Source organism: Mauremys reevesii, linkage group 18, assembly GCF_016161935.1.
Source record: "Mauremys reevesii isolate NIE-2019 linkage group 18, ASM1616193v1, whole genome shotgun sequence".
Taxonomy (NCBI): Eukaryota; Metazoa; Chordata; order Testudines; family Geoemydidae; genus Mauremys; species Mauremys reevesii.
Window position 1 is genome coordinate 7,753,115 of NC_052640.1, and position 18,638 is coordinate 7,771,752.

Sequence of the window (18,638 nt, forward strand, 5' to 3'; positions counted from 1 at the left end):
GCAGCGTTTCAGGAGTGGCTAAGAAAAAGGTACAGCAACCACTAGGTGTCCTTCTTTCCATCACTGGGACACTGTGCTTGCTAATCTCACATTTCCTAAAAGAAGGCCAGGCAAAACTCAAATCAATCCATGAGCGTGTCAGTAGTTTCATAAGCAAGTGATGCTTTAATGGCATGTAACTATAATAGCTAGCACTAACTCTGACACAATGCGTCTACTGCTTATGTCATAGGGACTGGCCAGTAGGAAATACAAGCAACGGGAATCAGGATGACACTTGCCATTTTCGGCCTTTTCACAAAATGCCCCTTTTGCCTTCTTCACATTGAAGTCCTTTGTTTGTAAGGCTCAATAAACTGATCTGCCGAAAAGGGTGCAAATGGGAATTGAAGGCTGAAATGTTAGCCAGTGCTGAGATGATACTGGGGAGAAAGGGGGAAGATCCTTCCTATGTTTTGAAAGTTTACATAGGAACAATGTTTTCTCATAGAAAGAAAATATATTATTATAAAATTATTTAAAAATAGCAATACTTCCCCTTTGATAGCTCTTTCTATCTGGTATCTCACAGCCCTTTAAGAAGCCTTAGTCCTCACAGCATCCAAATGAGGCAGGAAAGTATTAGCCCCATTTACAGTTGGAAAAATGGAGACAGATGGAAAAAATTAAGCGATTTGCCTAGCGTCACACATGGTCTGCAGCAGGGCCAGGAACAGATCTCCTAGTTACCACTTCTTTTTTTGTAGCCATTAGACAATGCTTCTTCCCCAAAGAAAAATTACTATAAAAACTTCTGTGTAGCAATCAATAGGCAGGATAGAAGACAAAGTGAGGGGAAAAGTGATATTCACCAAGAATTGTCTGTCTTTTTTCTGCAGGAGAAAGGTTGAATACATTGACATGATCCCCTGGATCGGCTTTATAATACGTTTCAATATCAATAGAGAATTTCTCCACAAAAGGACACGTATACCTGGAAGAGAAGAGTAATGAAGCTTAGACTAAAGCCTATTAGGCTTGATGGAGTAGAGAAGTGCTTTCATAACAGACACCTAAATACCGGCTGTGAATCCAGGTCATTTCTCGCTCACGTTTTGCTTTAAATACCCTTTAAGATGCAATCTGCATGTACAAAAAAGGAGCCAGTGATTTTGCTTTGTTAACATTTTGTTCTTAGGCCAAAGCGTGGCCTCGGAATATGGTTTATATGGGAATGCTCTGCTACACTAAGACTCCAAGACCACAGATTATCTCCAATATTAGGCTAAGAGTGACTGCTGCCCATCACGCTAATATCCAAATGCCTTCCAAATACAGTGAATGGCAACGGCAAAGTCCCTAGGGGGCCCCATGGAGTCTTTGGCTCTCTTCCCTTTTGGGGATTAAAAACTCTACTAGGTATAGGGTTATTTTTTGTTTTAAATTAATACATAATCAATAAATTAATAATAATAATAATAATAAAGCCCCCAGCATGTTAATATCTGAGAACCTCCAAAATATCTATTATTTTTATTTCTATCCTTAAATCTCTCTCTCCCCCACTTCTCCGACTCTCCAACCTAGAACAGGGTCGGGATGCAAATCCAATTTCACTTTTCCTAGGCCGTGTTTGACATGCTGACCTTGCCATCTTCACACACATTTAAATATAATCTAAGTTAACGATCAGATATTTGCAACAGTTCGTGGAACATGCAGGGTGACACACAAGATTCTGTGTAAAACATTAATGATTTTCCACCCTTGGGTGCATAACCGGGCTTACACCTTTAGACAATGAGCCAAAACCTGGAGTCCTCACTGAGCCTGCTCACACAAATCTCTGAGGACTGAGTAAGGATTTCAGGACTTGGCGCCAATGTTTCCCTAAAAAATGTTCCTGGATACACAAGGGATGTCATTGGGACTCAGTCATGGCAATAAAGTTCCTTTCAAAATCTAGGGAGGGTGACATGGACTAGTACCTTGTCCTTGTGTAAGGATATGCATTCCATGACTCCTCTTCAACTCTTAAAGCTGCCTTTGGCAGGATAGACCGAAACCAACTGGGTATATGCATACCAATATGGTACACTTTATGGGTATATTGTCCAATGCCACCAGGACCATCTGTGTACGGCCTATTCTCCAGGATCTCCACTCCACTGCCTTCTCCACATGTCTCTTCTCTGCTCTTTTTCTGAAAGGAAAAGACACCACTGTTTTTACTTGTACACATTTTACATACCACTTGCTCAACGCACGTTAACTTAAGAGATGGCATTTAACCCTACATGAACTGACTGATATTCAACAACAGTCACTAACCACCAACAAATAAGACCATAAGAATGGCCCTTCTGGGTCAGACAAAAAGTCCATCTAGCCCAGTATCCTGCCTTTCGACACTGGCCAGTGCTAGGTGCCCCAGAGGGAATAAACAGAACAGCTAATCATCAAGTGATCATCCCCTGTCGCTCATTCACAGATTCTGGCAAACAGAGGCTAGGGACACCATTCCTGCACAGTACTTCCTCACTGCAGAGTCACCCAATGATCTCATATTATCACATGCTACCCCCAGAATCAGAGAAATTATAAATGGAAGAGACCTACTGAGTCATCTTATTTATCCACTAACCAAAGCAGTAAGGCAGGTATGGTCTATTAGACACCAACTCAGGCCAAAACCCTAGTGCAGGACAGTCTGGAAACTGTGAAGAAGTTAAATCAAGATCCAAACCCAAATGTCACAGGCAACTCCCTGATCTATAATAGGCTGAATCAAAGCTTTGCATTCAAACACTCTGAAGTCTGGATTCAGATCTGAATTGATCAGACACACCACATAACCTTTTACATTACCAGAAGTAGCTGGAATTGGGTTTTGCCTGCTTTGACATGTATTTTTGCAATGTTACATCAGAGTGACTAAACAACAAATATTAGCTGCAACATCACAATGCAATATATAGGCAGAAAATGTAGCATTTAGTGGCATTTTCCTTTAATGATCTGGCAAGAGACAACTCTTTAAGAACAGCCTGAAGACTACACCCTGATAATTAAGATATTTATAGAAAAAATATATTAAATTCACCAGAATGCACAGAGCACCCTCTGGCAGCTTCCATATCCTGGCTTATGTTGAGAACTCTCCCAAACCCTGGCAGCATTCATTTAATAAGAAAACCTAAGTTCAATGCCTGCAAAGAAAGACAGAGATGCCCAAAATGTCTGTGCACTTCTAACACACATGCTGCAGTGGGTAGGATAATGCAGGGACTTCGTATTTCAGAACACCTGACTCATTTTCTTTGTTTGTTTTTTAAAGTGCATTGGAAAGGCTAGCACTTGGGAAATTAACAAATTGGAATTAGTAGTCCAAATTGACTGTAAAAGATACTGCAATACTGACCCTTTCTTTTTGGCAGAAAAACAACATGAAAGGAAACATGGTTTAACAAAAAGTGATTAATAAGATGCAGATCAGAATCTGCGTTTGAGGACAAAACAACAAGCAAAGAAGAGCTATACACCTTCCAACCAAGTCTCGAAGCATTTTAAATCCTCCCCTCCCCCCGATAACAGACAAAAAAAAATCTAAATATAAAAATGTTTTGGGTCTTGTCTTTTGTAAACTGTGATATGCAGTTTAGAGAAGCACATTTGTAAAAATAATTTATAGAGAGAGCATTGAGCTTGCTGTTCATTAAACACACATCCTCTTAAAACAAGTTACTGTCTTTCAGTGCTTATGTAAGCAGTGGCCAAGTCCTGTCCAAATATTTATGACAACAACATTAAATAATCTTGATGACCTAAACATTTTGTAATTTCATAACGTAGCAGGTCTAAGAAAAGGCAGCAACCCAGCAGGCATGGCAAATGTGTCAGACAGAATAATAGCAGAGCATAGGGTGACCAGATGTCCCTATTTCATAGGGACAGTCCCGATATTTGGGGATTTTTCTTCTATAGACGCCTATTACCCCCCACCCCGTCCCCATTTTTCACACTTGCTGTCTGGTCACCTTAGTAGAGCATCTGGTCTGAAGAGCTGATGCAAATTATGGTGCCCTAGAGTTTCATTACATGGCAGTAGTACATGGAAATGTGAAGCAGCAGGGGAAACATGGATGACACATTTAGTGCCAAATCACACCATGTAAAACCCTGCGTTGGCTGCCTTGAGACCTACCACTAGAGATGATAAAGAACTCAGAATCAGATAACAGCTCCCTGCTCTGGGCTGAAACATGAAATAGCCTGAGTGAGCATCCTCAGTTCTCACTGAAATCAGCACCCAGGATCAAGCCTGTTATCTCACACAGAACAGTAACGGTGTGTGGAGATTTGCAGACAAACACCTGCATTGGATTTGGATGCTGAAATGGTGATGATTTATGCGGCCCGTTTTTATAACCATAGCTGATACCAAGATTGGGGGGGGGGGGAGAAAGAAATCTAGGCTTTATTCTTGATAAAAGCATGTAATACTATACACTTTATATCATGTCAGTAATCAAGTGAAGTCTGAGCACAATATCTCCACTTTTGACTTTCTGCTAAAAGTTTCTCATTTCCCTATAGTCTTTGAGAGAGCTATCCAATGAGCCAACCACTTTGGAGGCCCAACATCTGCATTTCTTACTCAGATAAGACTCCCATCGAATGGATCAGAAAGTTGTGCAGCAGTAAAGGATTGTCTATAGATGCCCTGCACAGCAGGACATTTTCTTTAATAAAATACCAAGTGCCTACCATGTAGCAAGTTTGAGACAGGATGGAATCAAGCCCAGGTGTCATCATGGCAGAAGAGCTTTGCTTTCTCATATTGTATTTACTGTCTATATAAACTGTATGAACTTCTGCAGGGCTTGAACTGGGGGGGAAAAGCGGCTGTATTCTCCCAAACTCCACCCACTAGGCAAGCCACAGTGACATGCCACTCACAGCCCATTGCACAGATATTCAAAATATGATCACGCAGGCTCTGCTGGGCTCCTCCCTTGCTGGGTTCAGAATCACCCTTGGGCAGGCTGGATTAAGGCAAAGCAGGCACAACTGGCATGTACCAAGGGCCCCAAGCTCCCAGAGCATTTAAAGAGAGTTATGTTTCTAGTCCTCATGCTTACAGCTGCCATCAGCCAGGAAGGAAGCCACCTGGCCCCACACCCACCACCAGCACAGACTTGTACCTCACTGCCTGGAAGGCTGGGTAAGGGGCTGGTTGACAGAGGGCTTGCAGGTGCCTTGCTGGGCTCTGAAATATTTGCTCCCCCTTGGTGGGTCTCAAATGTATCCAACCTCTGCTCCTCCCCTCTGACATGGTGGCTCCATGGCTCAGATAGGGGCAGGGTGTGTGTATGAATGGTGCTCCTCTCCCAAACACCAATCAATTAAATGAGACTCCACTCAGAGTACACAGTGCAGATCGGTGATCCTCCTTCTCCCTTACTTACATCAACAGCAGTGAAATAGCTAACAATGGTGACATTTAAAATAGCACCACCGGACATCTGAGTTGCTAGCCCACTGAGGCGAATGGGGCAGCCCACACCTCCCAGAGCTACTGTTTCAGGCTCTCTGCAGATACAGGCAGGAATCAATGTCTTGGTTGAACTGTGCTCGTGTTTTCAATATAGGTGAAGAAGAGCTCTCTGTGGCTCAAAAGCTTGTCTCTCACTAACAGAAGTTGGTCCCATAAATAGGGTGATCATATTTCTTAAAGTAAAAACAGGACAGCCCAGGGTTCGGCCAAGCTGCCCCCCCCTCACCTCCACACCCACCCCCATGCACAGGACTCGCCAGAGCTGCCCTCCCCATGTTGCCTGCGGCTGGGGCTGACCCGCTGAGCCCCGTGCTGCTTGCAGCTGGGCTTGGGGCTGACCGCCTGAACACCTTGCCGGCCCTTCTTGATTTACTAGAGCCCAGAGTTTGCAGCGTGTTACCTGAAAATTCCCAGGACTATCAGTTTCCCAGGATTCTTCCCCAGCTACAATGGGGTGAGTGATCGTAAAAGGGTGTGGAAAGGGATGGCCAGGACAGAGCTGAAAACGGGGTCTGTCACGGCCAAAGCGAGACGTAGGGTCACCCTACCCATAAAAGATACGACCACACCCACCTTGTGTCTCTCTCAGGTTTTCAAGCTTGTCTCCACCACTATTAGGGTTAGAGACTCAGGCGATGGCTACACTACAGAGCGTGCAGCTGCGCCGCTGTAGCATTACTAGGGCAGATGCCGTAAGCCGACGGGCGAGAGCTCTCCCATCGACTTAATTATTCCAGCCCCGGCAAGCAGCGGTTGCCATGTCAGCGGGAGAAACTTTTCCGCCAACAAAGCACTGTCCACGCTGACGCTTACCTTGCTGTAACTTAGGTAACTAGGAGGGGCTGGTTTATTCACACCCCTGAGCAATGTAGGTTATACCCATGTAAGCGGTAACGTGTACAGAGCCTTAGCTTTCATGTAAAAAGCTGCTATCTGCTATGCTTGATCAGCTCCTTGTAAAACAGGCCTCTCCCTCCTTATCAGACAAAATTAACAATTCCCTTGAAGTAATTTGCATGCCTTTCGCTGGAAATGTTTCTGCTGAGTATCCTAAGCATCTATAAATGTTGTGATTCAAAAACTGTTGATTCTCTGCCAGGAAGAAATCTCTTACTTTTGAGATTGCCCAGCGACCAGTTTCACTGGTCTTACTCCACCAAGCAACAAGTTGTTTACGGACAGTGGGGCCAGATCCATGCCTGGGGTCACTCTACAGTGACACCAGGTATGAAGTTGGCTCCAGGATGGTTTATAAACGTGTTACTGAAAAGCAGAGTCATTTTCTTACATTCAGAAACAGCTAATTAGTGACAGGCAGTTTGTCAAGAATGGGCCCAACATGAACAACAATCCCTCTCTGCTTCGGAGTCCAATGGTACCGCGATCACCACAATACACAGCCAAGATTAGAACTCTCTACTTTTTCTTTGCAATTAAGTTACTTTGTCACAATTGACTTGGCGTTAGAAAAAATTGTCTGGTTTGTGTTGTATGGTTGGTACAATGGTGACCCTGTAATACTGTTTGGTTTTGTCAGAGACAAATAGTTGCATTAGCATCTGCACTGTTATTGCCTGTGCTCCCCTGTACTTGCAATAGGAAATACCTACAAGCACAGGCGCCCATTTTCCAAAGTGTCAGAGGGTGCTCAACTCCTGGCTCTGCCCCAGGCCCCACCCCTTTCTTCCCCCACTCCACCCCCACCCTGCCTCTTCCCCCCAGTTCCACCCCCTCCCCTCCCCCCACCCCCAAGCTTCCTGCATGCCATGAAACAGCTGATTGTGGGGGCAGGAGGAGTGGGGAGGGAGGAGGAGGCACTGATTGGTGGGGCCCACTGGAAGGCGGGAGGTTCTGAGGGGGTAGGGGGAAGCTGATAGGGGGCTGCTGGTGGGTGCACCCACCATTTTTTCCCCATGGGTGCTCCAGCCCCAGAGCACCCTTGGAGTTGGAACCTATGCCTCTAAGACTGCCAACAATGAGGTAAAATCATTTAGTTCTTCAAGGCGACTGACTGGTTTTTAAGGGTGATGGGACAGGTGGCATTGGGCCATGGCACATCCTAGTCACGCGTGAAAGGGGGTTCTCTCTTCTGCTGCATAGGTGCTCAGGGGAAGTTGTTGCCTGGAAAATGGGGAGAATGCCCTTAGGAAGGCTGGGCCCCACGTCCAGCGCTCATCAGCCCGGCTTGAGCCCAAGCAGGGGCACTTTCCACTGGTCTACTGGGTGACCCTGGTTAAGTCACTTCCCCTCTCTGTGCCTCAGTTTTCCCTGTCTTTAAAATGGGGCTAATGATACTGACCTCCTTTGTAAAATGTTTGGAGATCTACTTGTTCTGAAAAGCTAAGCATTGTTATGATACAAGAGAATTTCCAATTCCTTTTGTTTCCATGAACTTGTTCTGTTTTCTCCTTACAAACATTATCCCAGAGGAAAAGCCTCCTGCCAACTGTGACTGTATGTTTTACGTGGAGTCATTAAAACAGCTTATGGGTGACCACTGTAAATCTAGCTGGAAACTGTGCAACTGTGCACAGATCAGGATTTACTATTTCACACGTCAACCTTGCTACCTCTGGCATAGGTGTGCAATGGAAGCATTGCATGGAGGATGGTGGGCCATGGGGGGATGCAGACATGCTATGCTCCCCCCACCCCCCCGCATGCCACAGAGTATTCCTTGTTGTGATCCCCTTTATGGCACCATGGAGAAGGGTTGGTGGTAAACAAGAGGTATGGCCAGTGAATCCATGAGCTGCATAGATCCACCAGCCAAAACGCCTGGATAGCAGGGCTTGTAGAGCACCACAGCCAACTACTATAGCCCAGAGTTTGGAGTGACTGTGGCTAATTCACACCCAGCTTTCAGCCGCACCAGCCCTTCCACCTAACCTCTCTGGGTGGGCTTTGCAGCTGGATGAGAGTTTGGCCCTGCTTTGTGTAGTGCATATTTGCTCCTCTTGCGTGTAGGTTATTTGCACAAGCTATGTTGATATGCAGCAAGTACATTTTTCTATTAAATATATATGAAAAGTGAAGAGACGCTGCACTTTGCTCAATAAAATTAAAGCAGGGCCTGAACCACAGACCTGAGATCTGGAACTGAACTTTCAGGGGAGTTTGGAGCCAGGATTCTGGGTTGGTCCAACGGGTACTAAAAACTCAAAACATGAGTTACCGTGCACATCATCCAGTCAGGCACATTGAGAAGGATGAAACCATCACAAAACCAAAACAAAACAAACCCGTCACTGAATTCCTTTAGCAGTACGCTGTGAAAAGCCCCTATGCTTGCCATTAGACTACAGGAAAAAACTACGTAACCACAATGGTTTGGCAAGGACAGATCTGGTTAGACTGAGAACAGTGCAATTTCCTAACTCGATTATAAACCAGTCACTTGAACAATGAGTGAATTCATCTCATGACTAAAGTAAAGGCATCAGTGACATGCTCTGACACAGCTGAGAAGATACCCTATACCTGTGCTCAATTTACAAGTTTACACGTTATACTGTATCACTGGCTTTGATAACGCGAGAGCAACTTGCTTTCCAACTGTGTAGCCTTTTCATGTCTGTTGTGACTCCTTGCCATATTCTGAAGAGATGTTTATTACGTGGAACAGGTCTGTAAACAACAATTAAAAAATAATCATTGATTAGGAAAATGTTTGGCTTGAGCAGCATCTGGCAAGCCTTTGCTGCTGAACGTTAGGTTGCTGGGAGCTGCAGATGTGCAGGCATTTGAGGTTGGGGCTCTTTAGATACTAATTTCACAGGACTTGTATCCTTACAAACTTCAACCTTTTTTATGATTAACCTTTGAGATTACTACCTGGAACTAACTGCTAACAACATTACATCTCATCTTTCCATACACATCTGGGGAAATGTCCCCAGCAAATTCAAATAGCAGCTAACAACCTTTAGATACTAGTTCATCTAAGCCATAATCACAGTAAACCCTCTTATATTATATTACAACAGGAAATCCAGTCATCCCTTTAGAACTCTCTCTCTTCTGCTGATGACACTCCATGTTCTGTACAGCCCCATCAATAGCTTTCCAGGACAGATGGTGACACAGAGCCCTTCCAGCTAAAGTAATAGCATTAAATTACTCGTAACAGGGAACCCAGAGAAGCAGATGCACCATGATTAGCAAGAACGCCAGTTACTTAAAGGCTTCTATTAAAATAAATCACTTGGCACAGCAGCACAAATATGAGACACGGCACATGACCTCACAACAACAATTATGGAATGAGTAATTCCAATGAATGTCATTTAAATATTGGGCTAACCTAACCCCGTTTATCATGAGCCCTTTGCAACAGAAAATAAAGGGCTATAAACAAAGGGTTCCACTCAGACAGGCTTTCAGATTTCCTGTCCCCTCCCCATATGAAAAAGTGTGTCTCCCTACTAATGAACTGCCTGGGGTCCATTCTTGCAAACACGTCTTTAGGCAAGTGGTCTCACTGGAGTTAACCAAGCCAGGGCTAGTTGGATCAAGCTCTTATCTTTTTGTCGCAGGCTGCAGTTCAGCAGAGTTATGGTAATTGTTGGCATTAGAAACCAACAGTGTGAAGAGCCTTAGAACACCTGGAACTGAATGTTTGCTGTGGCTTCTTGTATAATAATAATAATGGAGGATAAGCAGGACTGGTGCATTACATCTTTTTTTACCAGTGGGGGAAATCAATCAGAAGCAAACTTGTTAGCAGATACACTTTTTCCTTTGTGCGCCTTTTTCCTCTGCACTGCCTCTCCACTTTAGCTGGGATGGTCACTCTGATTCATGCAGACTGTAAATGGAAGCACTGTATTCGGGGTTCTATTCCCAGCTCTGCCACTGACTTTCTGCGGAACCTTGAGCAAGTCACTGAACCTCACGACGCATCCATTTCTCCAAACTGTAAGCATACCACACCCTGGCCTGAAGCCAGGGTAAGAGGGATCCAGGTTATTGCCATCTGATAGGTAACATTCTCCCCTCCCAGCTTGCTTACAAAAGGGAGGGTGAGACACCTCTAGCACTGAGTGACTGTTTCTCTAGTACAGGATGGATTATTGCAGGTGTGAGGTTGGGTGGCAGATTCCCCACATTACAGAAGATGTTGAAGGTCTCCATTAGGAAAGGCTCCAGGTTCTCTCTACTTTCTTCTACCATCCAGTAAGGGAAGAGGTCAGAGTCACAACTGTTGGAAGTATTGGTGGCACTCAGTCATGATCTCTACTTGAATTTATGAAAAGGCAGAGTTCTTGGGAGGATGGTGCACGTTTTTTCAGTCCCGATCTCAGTGGTGGCCTATGAGGCTCTCTCAGATACGAGGAATCTCCTTGGTGAAAGAAGATGCTAATTGCTCTTAACCCAGAACCTGGCGTCTCTGGCTGAGTTTAGAGGCTCTTGGCTTACAAAGTAATTTATGATTCCATAAATTCTGCAGGCCAGAACTTTGCAGTCCTGCAGAAGTTCTCTCTGGACATGTTACTACTACCACTGGCTTCTATGGGACCAGCTGCCTCCCACAAGGTGTCAAAGGGCAGCCGCGTCACAGTTTACCAGTACAGATGAACACAGGCTGTTAAACCACGAAATTTAAAGTTAAAGATGCTACATTACCCTTAACTTCCCCCTTCTTGATTTACTAGAGCCCAGAGTTTGCAGTGTTACCTAAAAATTCCCAGGATTATCAGTTTCCCAGGATTCTTCCCCAACTACAATGGGGTGAGTGATTGCAAAAGGATGTGGAAAGTGTTGGGGTGTCATTTGTAGGTTTTGGGTCCAGTTTATATGATTTTCTTTTAATATTCTGTACATCTGTCCACTGCTCAAGGGCACAGTTTTAGTAAGTCTAATTCAAGTGTTATGAAGTACATAGATATTGTCTTTGTCCAACTGCATGAAGATGCAAACTCTTGACTTTTTTTAAATGGTGGCCACAGAAACATTGAGAAGTGAATTTCCCGTTTGTCTCATTTTATCAGGATTAAGAGTTAGTGTATTTAAATTATCATTTAAATGAGGCTGTATCATGTCCTATAAAATGGAATGATAATATAGCTTTTACATACAGCTTTTCATTTTCAAAACTGTTTGAACATTAACTAATCCACAATCCAATTATGAGTCATCATCATCAAATGAGGAAACTGAGACACAGAGAAGTTAAGTGATTTGTCCAAGATCAAAGAGAGTCAATGTCAGAGGCAGGATTAGAACTCAGAACTTCCTGAATATCAGAGTAATCCAAAAACCTTGAAATTTAGCTCCTAAATGGATAGGTTCTCATTGCAGCAATGTATATAGGCAGCAAACAGATATAACAACCCTATGATTGTAAGAGTCCAAGACCAAAAACATATGGAAAAGCTACAAGCATTGACAATTAAAGCACAATCCACCTGTCCAAATTATTTTCTAGTTGTCAACATGTTCTGAAGGTGAGGGCTGCCTTTTTAGTTGACATTGTGAAATCAAATAATCAGAGCACTATGAATCATGGGGGGAGACTTGATTAGGTTGCCCTATACTTAATGCTACAGTTTTTATTGCTATTATTTTAAAGAATGCTTTGTTGGGGGTCTGGCTCAAGCTCGGGAATTGGGATTGGCAATACTGCCAAGGCTCAGGAAAAGACCATTCTGGATTCCAAGGAGATTGTACTACATGTGATCATGACATTGGGAGAGATTGTGACACTCTGAAATGCAGCAGCATCCTTTGGCAAAATGTCCCCTTCTCCACACAAGCAGCCTCCACCATAAGCACAGTGCTCCATGCCTGGAAGAGACAGCGAATGGCTGGAGGTCAGTTGGCTTACAACTTATCATGGCAGATAGTGATGGGAAGAGGAGGAATACTGTGCAAAGTGTTTGGGACACTGAATTCACCATTGACTAAGGACATTCAACTGCTAATAATCAAATGAGTATGAAGTTACTGTGGGGGTTGTGCTTGATTCCGTGGGGGTCCCAGGGCGAACATGTTACAGTGGCAGCGAGGAATGTTTTCTGTCCTTTTGGCTGGCTACTGGGATGTTTTCCCTGAGACAGCACTTGTAAACAGAAAGGAATCAGTGTCTGATTGGTGATAGGATATTTCAGAGCTGGCTAAGCCACCGGTGACTGGTGGTTGCTGTTGTTCAGTGGACTCTGAAGGATGAGTTTGATCTCAGTGCAGTTCCCAGTGGACAGGTGCTCACATCACACATACACACTACTCCACACTGGAGTCTAATTAGCACCCTTCCTGCTAGCCTAATCACAACAACAACAAATCAGGAATGGAATTGGCCATGCAGTATAAATTCCCACTCTGCCTTACCAGGGTTAGGATTGAGTGTGTTGGCAGGTCAGTCTGGGGAAGTTTGCCCCAGTGCTGCCTTACTCAGTTCTGTGGGTAAATAGATGCCTTCATTCTCCAGGACTGTCGCTCTGTCACCTTCTACCAGTGTTAAATTCACACCAAATTTTAAAAAATCCCAGCAGTTACTTCAGTAAAAGTGAAGCAGAGGATCAAAACTTCCGGTCATCGAACTGGAGACAAACCTTATGGAGTTACAGAAACCCCTTGGTTATTGTTCTCAGAGAACAGACTGTCTCCATTATTTATGGACCCTCGGTTTTATCAAGTATAATACTGTCAATCTTTGCATTGTACACACGTTCAAACCAAAACCCCTCATCTCCCATGAAAAGCAAGTCTGTATAAATGTCACAGTCATGCATGAAGAAACTTCATTGTAAAACAAAACCATGTCAGCCTGTTATAAATGTCTAATTTAGTTAGATGTGATTGAGGGTTACATCTGTAAACCACAATCAACGGTAAACAAGTTAGGACTTCATAATTTATTTTTAAAAGCTAGAACAATGTCTTGGACTCCTATTATTAGTATGCAGCTTACACTTTTCTTACTGTTCTCTGCAGCACAATAGCTTTGCTAGAAGTAGCAAATTATACTTAAAAACAAAAACAAAAAAACCCTCAAATGAAGCCAAACATTGAGAAATCTGTTTCTTCATTGTTAGTTTCACTATAAACTGTACTATGGATCTAGTTTTTAGAGTCAAAATGTGGTACATTTTTACCCTGAAAGCAAAGCATGATGAATGGGATTGATTTGTATAGGATCATCCTATCATCAATATCTCTCATGAGTCACGTTGAAATATAAATGGCAAACACAATAATAACGTGTACATCTACGGAGTATAGATTGCAAAATCATCTGCATGCGCAACTTACTGCTGGAAGCTTTCATTAAGCAAATTAGTTATGTAAATTGAATGACCTAAAATAGATCTTTGTGGAAGTCTTTTTGATATCACAAGCCATGTTAAAGCAGACCGAGATGAGCTCTGCATGATCCTAGCAGACTGGAATTGGTATAACAAGCGAGTTCTGCCCCCTGTCCATTTAAATTCACTTTGAGGGCGTGAAGGACAAGCAAGTTTTGCTGGTAAAGTTCATCTGGGCATTGGGAGATATGAGTTCTATTTCAGGCCTGCCAAAGACTTCCTGTGTGACCCTGAGCAAGTCACTTCACCCTGCAGTGCCTCAGTTCCCCATCTGTAAAATGGAACTAATTAATGTGTGCCTACCTTATACAAATGTTGTGAGGCTTAATACCTTAAGTGAGGTTCTTTGAGATCCTGGGTTCGAATGTGCTCTGAAAGCACAACAAATTTTACGCTGATTACCAGCTAAAGCATTTTGGTATGAATAAGAAGGAGGTTATATGCCAGCCTCTAAAGAAGGGGCCACTAGTTCAAAAAGTTCTATTTTTCCAAATCTCCCCAAGCAGTGTTGTATTGTAGAGATGCAAATGAGAGGGTTTGACCCAGCCTCATTTTACGGGGTTCCTATTCCATTATGCCACTGGCATCCCTAGTTACACAGCAAAGCTATGTCATGTAATGACAACAGAGCTGCATGATTATTTATACCTCCAGATCTAGGCTGCTATGCAGAGATCAAAAGAACTGAAAATGGCTGAGATCTGACTGTGTCTCATCTAAACCCATCTCTTAGAGTCAAGCATTTTGAGTGTTAAGGAAAGAAGAAAAGAAATAGAGATTCAGTGTGATTAGGATTGTGATTATGTTGAATACTTGTTATATTAGATAGTGCAGAACTCGATAATGAGGCCGGAATTTACCTATCCTGAAAGGCACTTGTTGGGGTAAAGTGAAATTACCAGTTAGTCGGCAGGATTTGTTCTCCTGCTCTTGGTGTAAGTACGCGGTAGTGGGCCTGGGTTTCCTCGCCTTACAGACACTGGACACTCAGTGTTGTTTGCCTGCAAAACTTCCCCACTGCTTGGGATTAGGGCTGCATTTATTAGGCCTTAAAAAAGGAACAGAAAAACCCCAGGAGGATTCCTGTGTCTGGTATCCTTAGGCTGGGGGGTCTTTCACAATCATTAAGCGCAGCAAGCATGAGAGGAGAGGGGTGCTCTGTGAACTGTGAAGGGAGGGTGTCCACCCTGTTCCACTGACCCAGGAGAGCAATCCCTGTGACTGTCCAGGTAGGATTTTAATCAAACTCTCTGAACTTCTGGGAGCAGAGGCTAGAGGCCCATCCTGAAATTCATCAGCAGAATAAATCACTTTCTAAGACATGAGAGTCTTTGGCCTTATTTGCCTTCAAGGAGTGAGGAGAAGTGCCTGTTTTTGAGCAACTGCAGTGAAGACACATCACTATCTCCTCCTGCTTGTATGTCATTACCCACCGCCCCAGCTCTGGACTGCAAAATCAGGTTGTGAACAAGGCTGGCCTGCTGGTTAGTACAGCAATGACAGACACTGGAAACTTTAGGGTTCTTTTTGTTTGCCGCTTGGTTACTGTGCTTTTAGGGTGCACTTAGCCCACATTTTCAAACTTTTCTCCACAGCCATAAAAGCTAGAAACCATCTATTTATAAATGAAATCTGAAATTCTCACATATTTTCATGATTCCAGGAGCTGGGGCTATAAGAAAAACACCAAATATTGCAAGACTCATGATAAAGTCACAACAATTCCCTTGAGATAATTAAACTTTGTGATGAGGTCAACTTTTCACAACACTAAATAAGAGACCCTCCTTTCCAGGCCTTAAATGATCCTTGTTGCCCTCATCTGCACCTTCTCCAAAGGTAGAATGAATGTCAGGGTAGGAGGCATGGTCTAGTGGACAGACCACTGGACTGGAATAAATAGGTTCTATTCCTGGCTCCATCATCGGTTTGCTGTGTGACTTTGGGGAAGTCATTTCACTTCCCTGGGAGACTGTTTCTTCTCCCACCCTTTGTCTATTTAGACTGTAAGCTCACTGGTGCAAGGACTATGTCTCCCCGTGTGTTTGAATAGTGCCTAGCACAATAGGGCCCCAATTTCAGTAGGGGCCACCCGATGCTACTGCATTCAAAAAATAATCAGTGCTCAGACCAGCAAACAATGCTCCAAACGGGCTCTGAAAGAACCTTGTAAAGAATGACCATTATCTTCCTTGACTTATAATTAATTCCCTGATGCATTCTAGGGCACAATCTATCAGTCTTTCCTTCCCCTCCTGTGTTGCCAAGCACTGATTCCCTAAGTCTCAGAATATCACTCACTTATAACCTTAGTCTCTTTTCCACTTATGTGTCTTAAATAGGTATATATTCTGTACCATAATTTTGTTTGGTCAGAGAGTGGTAATAGTCCAAGTGAAAAACCACAGGGAACACAAGAGATTGCAGTCCCCAAGAGACCAAGTTTTAGTCTTACCGAACCTGACATTGTCCTTTTAACAATATTTTTTTTTTTAAAGAAACAAAAAATAAATGCCTCCACCCAAGCAAAACAATAGCCAAGCAGGGCCAAAATTCTTTCTTGATCACTGAAGTCCTCAGAGTTCAATTTCAACCATTTATGGCTTCTCCCCTCCAGTGCTTGTGGAACGCCAAACCATCTGATGCCGGGGCCTTTTCCACTACTACTCCAACAGGCGAGTGCAGTAATCAAAGGAGACAGTTAAATACAGTTTATTGTAACTGTTTGCACCGCTACTTACCACAACACTGTGTGTAGCCACTGATGAAACAGGGAAGCAATGAACAACCTTATCTATGGTTTTACACAGCAGGCATTGCCCAAACTCTGCAATACCAAGGGATGCATTGGAAAATTGCCACGGGGAGCAAAATGGCCACGCTTATTTTGCATCCCAATCAGGACTGATGTTTGAAATCAAATACAAGCCAGACTCACGTTAGCAGGTCCTGGCATCTTCTGTGATTGTGGAATAAAAACTGTCCGAGTTCACTAAGGATGAGCTCAAGCTGATCAGGTTAGTCCCGACACTGCAGTGAGAGGCAAAGGGCGTGGGTGGGCTTCCATTAAGGCTTTTTGGCTGCATTGTGTTGTACACCTGGCTTACAGACATATAATCCCAGTCCTTGCTTTCCCTCCCATCATTTTTATTGTTTTGTAGCACTGTTCTCTATTACAGATAGGCTACACACATCACTACCGATGCTGCATGCTGATCTAGCTAAAGGAAGCGTTTGTGGTTTGAAATGAGGTCTCCTCTCTTTATAGCTTAAAAATTGCCTCTTCTCTCATCCTTGATGAGTGTTCAATATCCTTTTATAGCTGCTGCCTGGAAAGCTGGGTCAAGTAATAGGTAGCACAGTCACTCAGCCTAAATCATGCATCTGGGCCTATTGTGACCATGCCATTTACACAGACTAGCATCCAGGCGCCACAAATAAATGGAATGATGACAGACACAAGGGTCTGGGCATAGTTGCTGGGAGCCATAATTAAATGGAAACAGAAGCCCACTGATACAATTATTGGAAAAATACCTGAAGGTCTTGCAACTAATGCATAGTTTATTTTTAATACACTTTTCCAGGGTAAGATTTGTCATTTCCCGACAACACGTACTGCGATTATATGAGCACCCATGGGTGTATCATTTTTATCCTCAGCTGTCTCCTGCTGTGGTATGAGTCAGCCCTGTGTTTTGTTAACTATTCCTTTTTGATCATTCGATCTGACATCTAATTCATTATGAGCAATCTGCTTTCACCACCAGCAATCTTCTGTCTGCTGGATACAGATACTATTAGTCCAGGTATCACTCACAGCTGGCAGTTACTTAATGTCTGCAGGTGCCCCCCAAATCATGTAATTAAATAGGAGAACAAAATGTCATTTTGCCCTAAAAATATACCTGGGCAGGGGGGTAGGGGAATTATTTATATAAAACAATATTAAACTAGGTTTTTAAAACAAGGCATCCAGTATTCCATCAAGGCTCTGGAGTACCCAATTAAAATGTAAGCAAACTAATTAGGCTAATATTGAAGGGGAAAAAATCACCCCCAGAGTCAAAAGGGGTAGGAGTGGGGGAGATGCTAATAAGGCCACTCTTATCTCAGCCAAGGAGATAAACTTCTTGTGTGTTAGCGAGAAGCCCACCTCTCAGTGAAGAGGAACCTTTCTGGAAGTAACTGAAATCAAAACCAAAATTGAAATTTTATCAGCACATAATCTGCTCTTATGACAAGATTAAAAACACAACATGAAGACCAAATTGCAATCTATATGAATAAGGAAGTTACATATACTGCTGTAAATGCATTACAATTGATTGAATGCTGTGGTATATAATAATTACTAAATGTTTATTTATTGGCTTCTCTATGGCACTCATCATCCTGGCATTCGATTACCTCTCAAACATTAGCAAATTTAGCCTCAACACAGGATGGGAATTACAATGGAGAATGTGCGGCATAGAAAATTCAAGAGATTTGAACACAGGGAGTCTGTGGCCAAAATGGGATTAAAACCCAGATCTTCTAAGTCGCAGTCCAGTGCTTTAACCACAGAGCCACCCTTCCTCTATCATACTACTGCTATGAGCTTATATAGGGCCTTCTGGTGAAGTAAGCAAGTCTAATTATTCCCATTTTGCAGGTGGGTAAGCAGAGGCTTAATGGATTTACCCAAGGTCACTTGACAAGTCATTACTAAAGCTGGGACAGAGCACAGGAGAAGAGTGTCTCCCCATTACCTCACCCACCCACCCTTAGGCAAAACCCCCCAACACAGGGAG

At 43.4% G+C, this 18,638-nt stretch overlaps 1 protein-coding gene across 15 annotated transcripts in view; it reads right to left on the reverse strand.

Moving 5' to 3' along the window:
- The window catches only part of PITPNM2 (phosphatidylinositol transfer protein membrane associated 2), a 197,565-nt gene that overhangs the window by 67,862 nt on the left and 111,065 nt on the right, over nt 1-18,638 (reverse strand). For 14 of the 15 annotated variants that reach the window (XM_039505374.1, XM_039505367.1, XM_039505373.1 and 11 more), the window contains 2 exons: nt 1,968-2,182; nt 852-973 (listed from right to left, as the gene is read on the reverse strand). In XM_039505374.1, the coding sequence (XP_039361308.1) occupies nt 852-973; nt 1,968-2,182 (337 nt within the window). Of the gene's footprint in view, nt 1-851; nt 974-1,967; nt 2,183-2,623; nt 2,770-18,638 lie in introns of those variants that run through there. The other variant, XM_039505377.1, reaches the window with a different exon arrangement.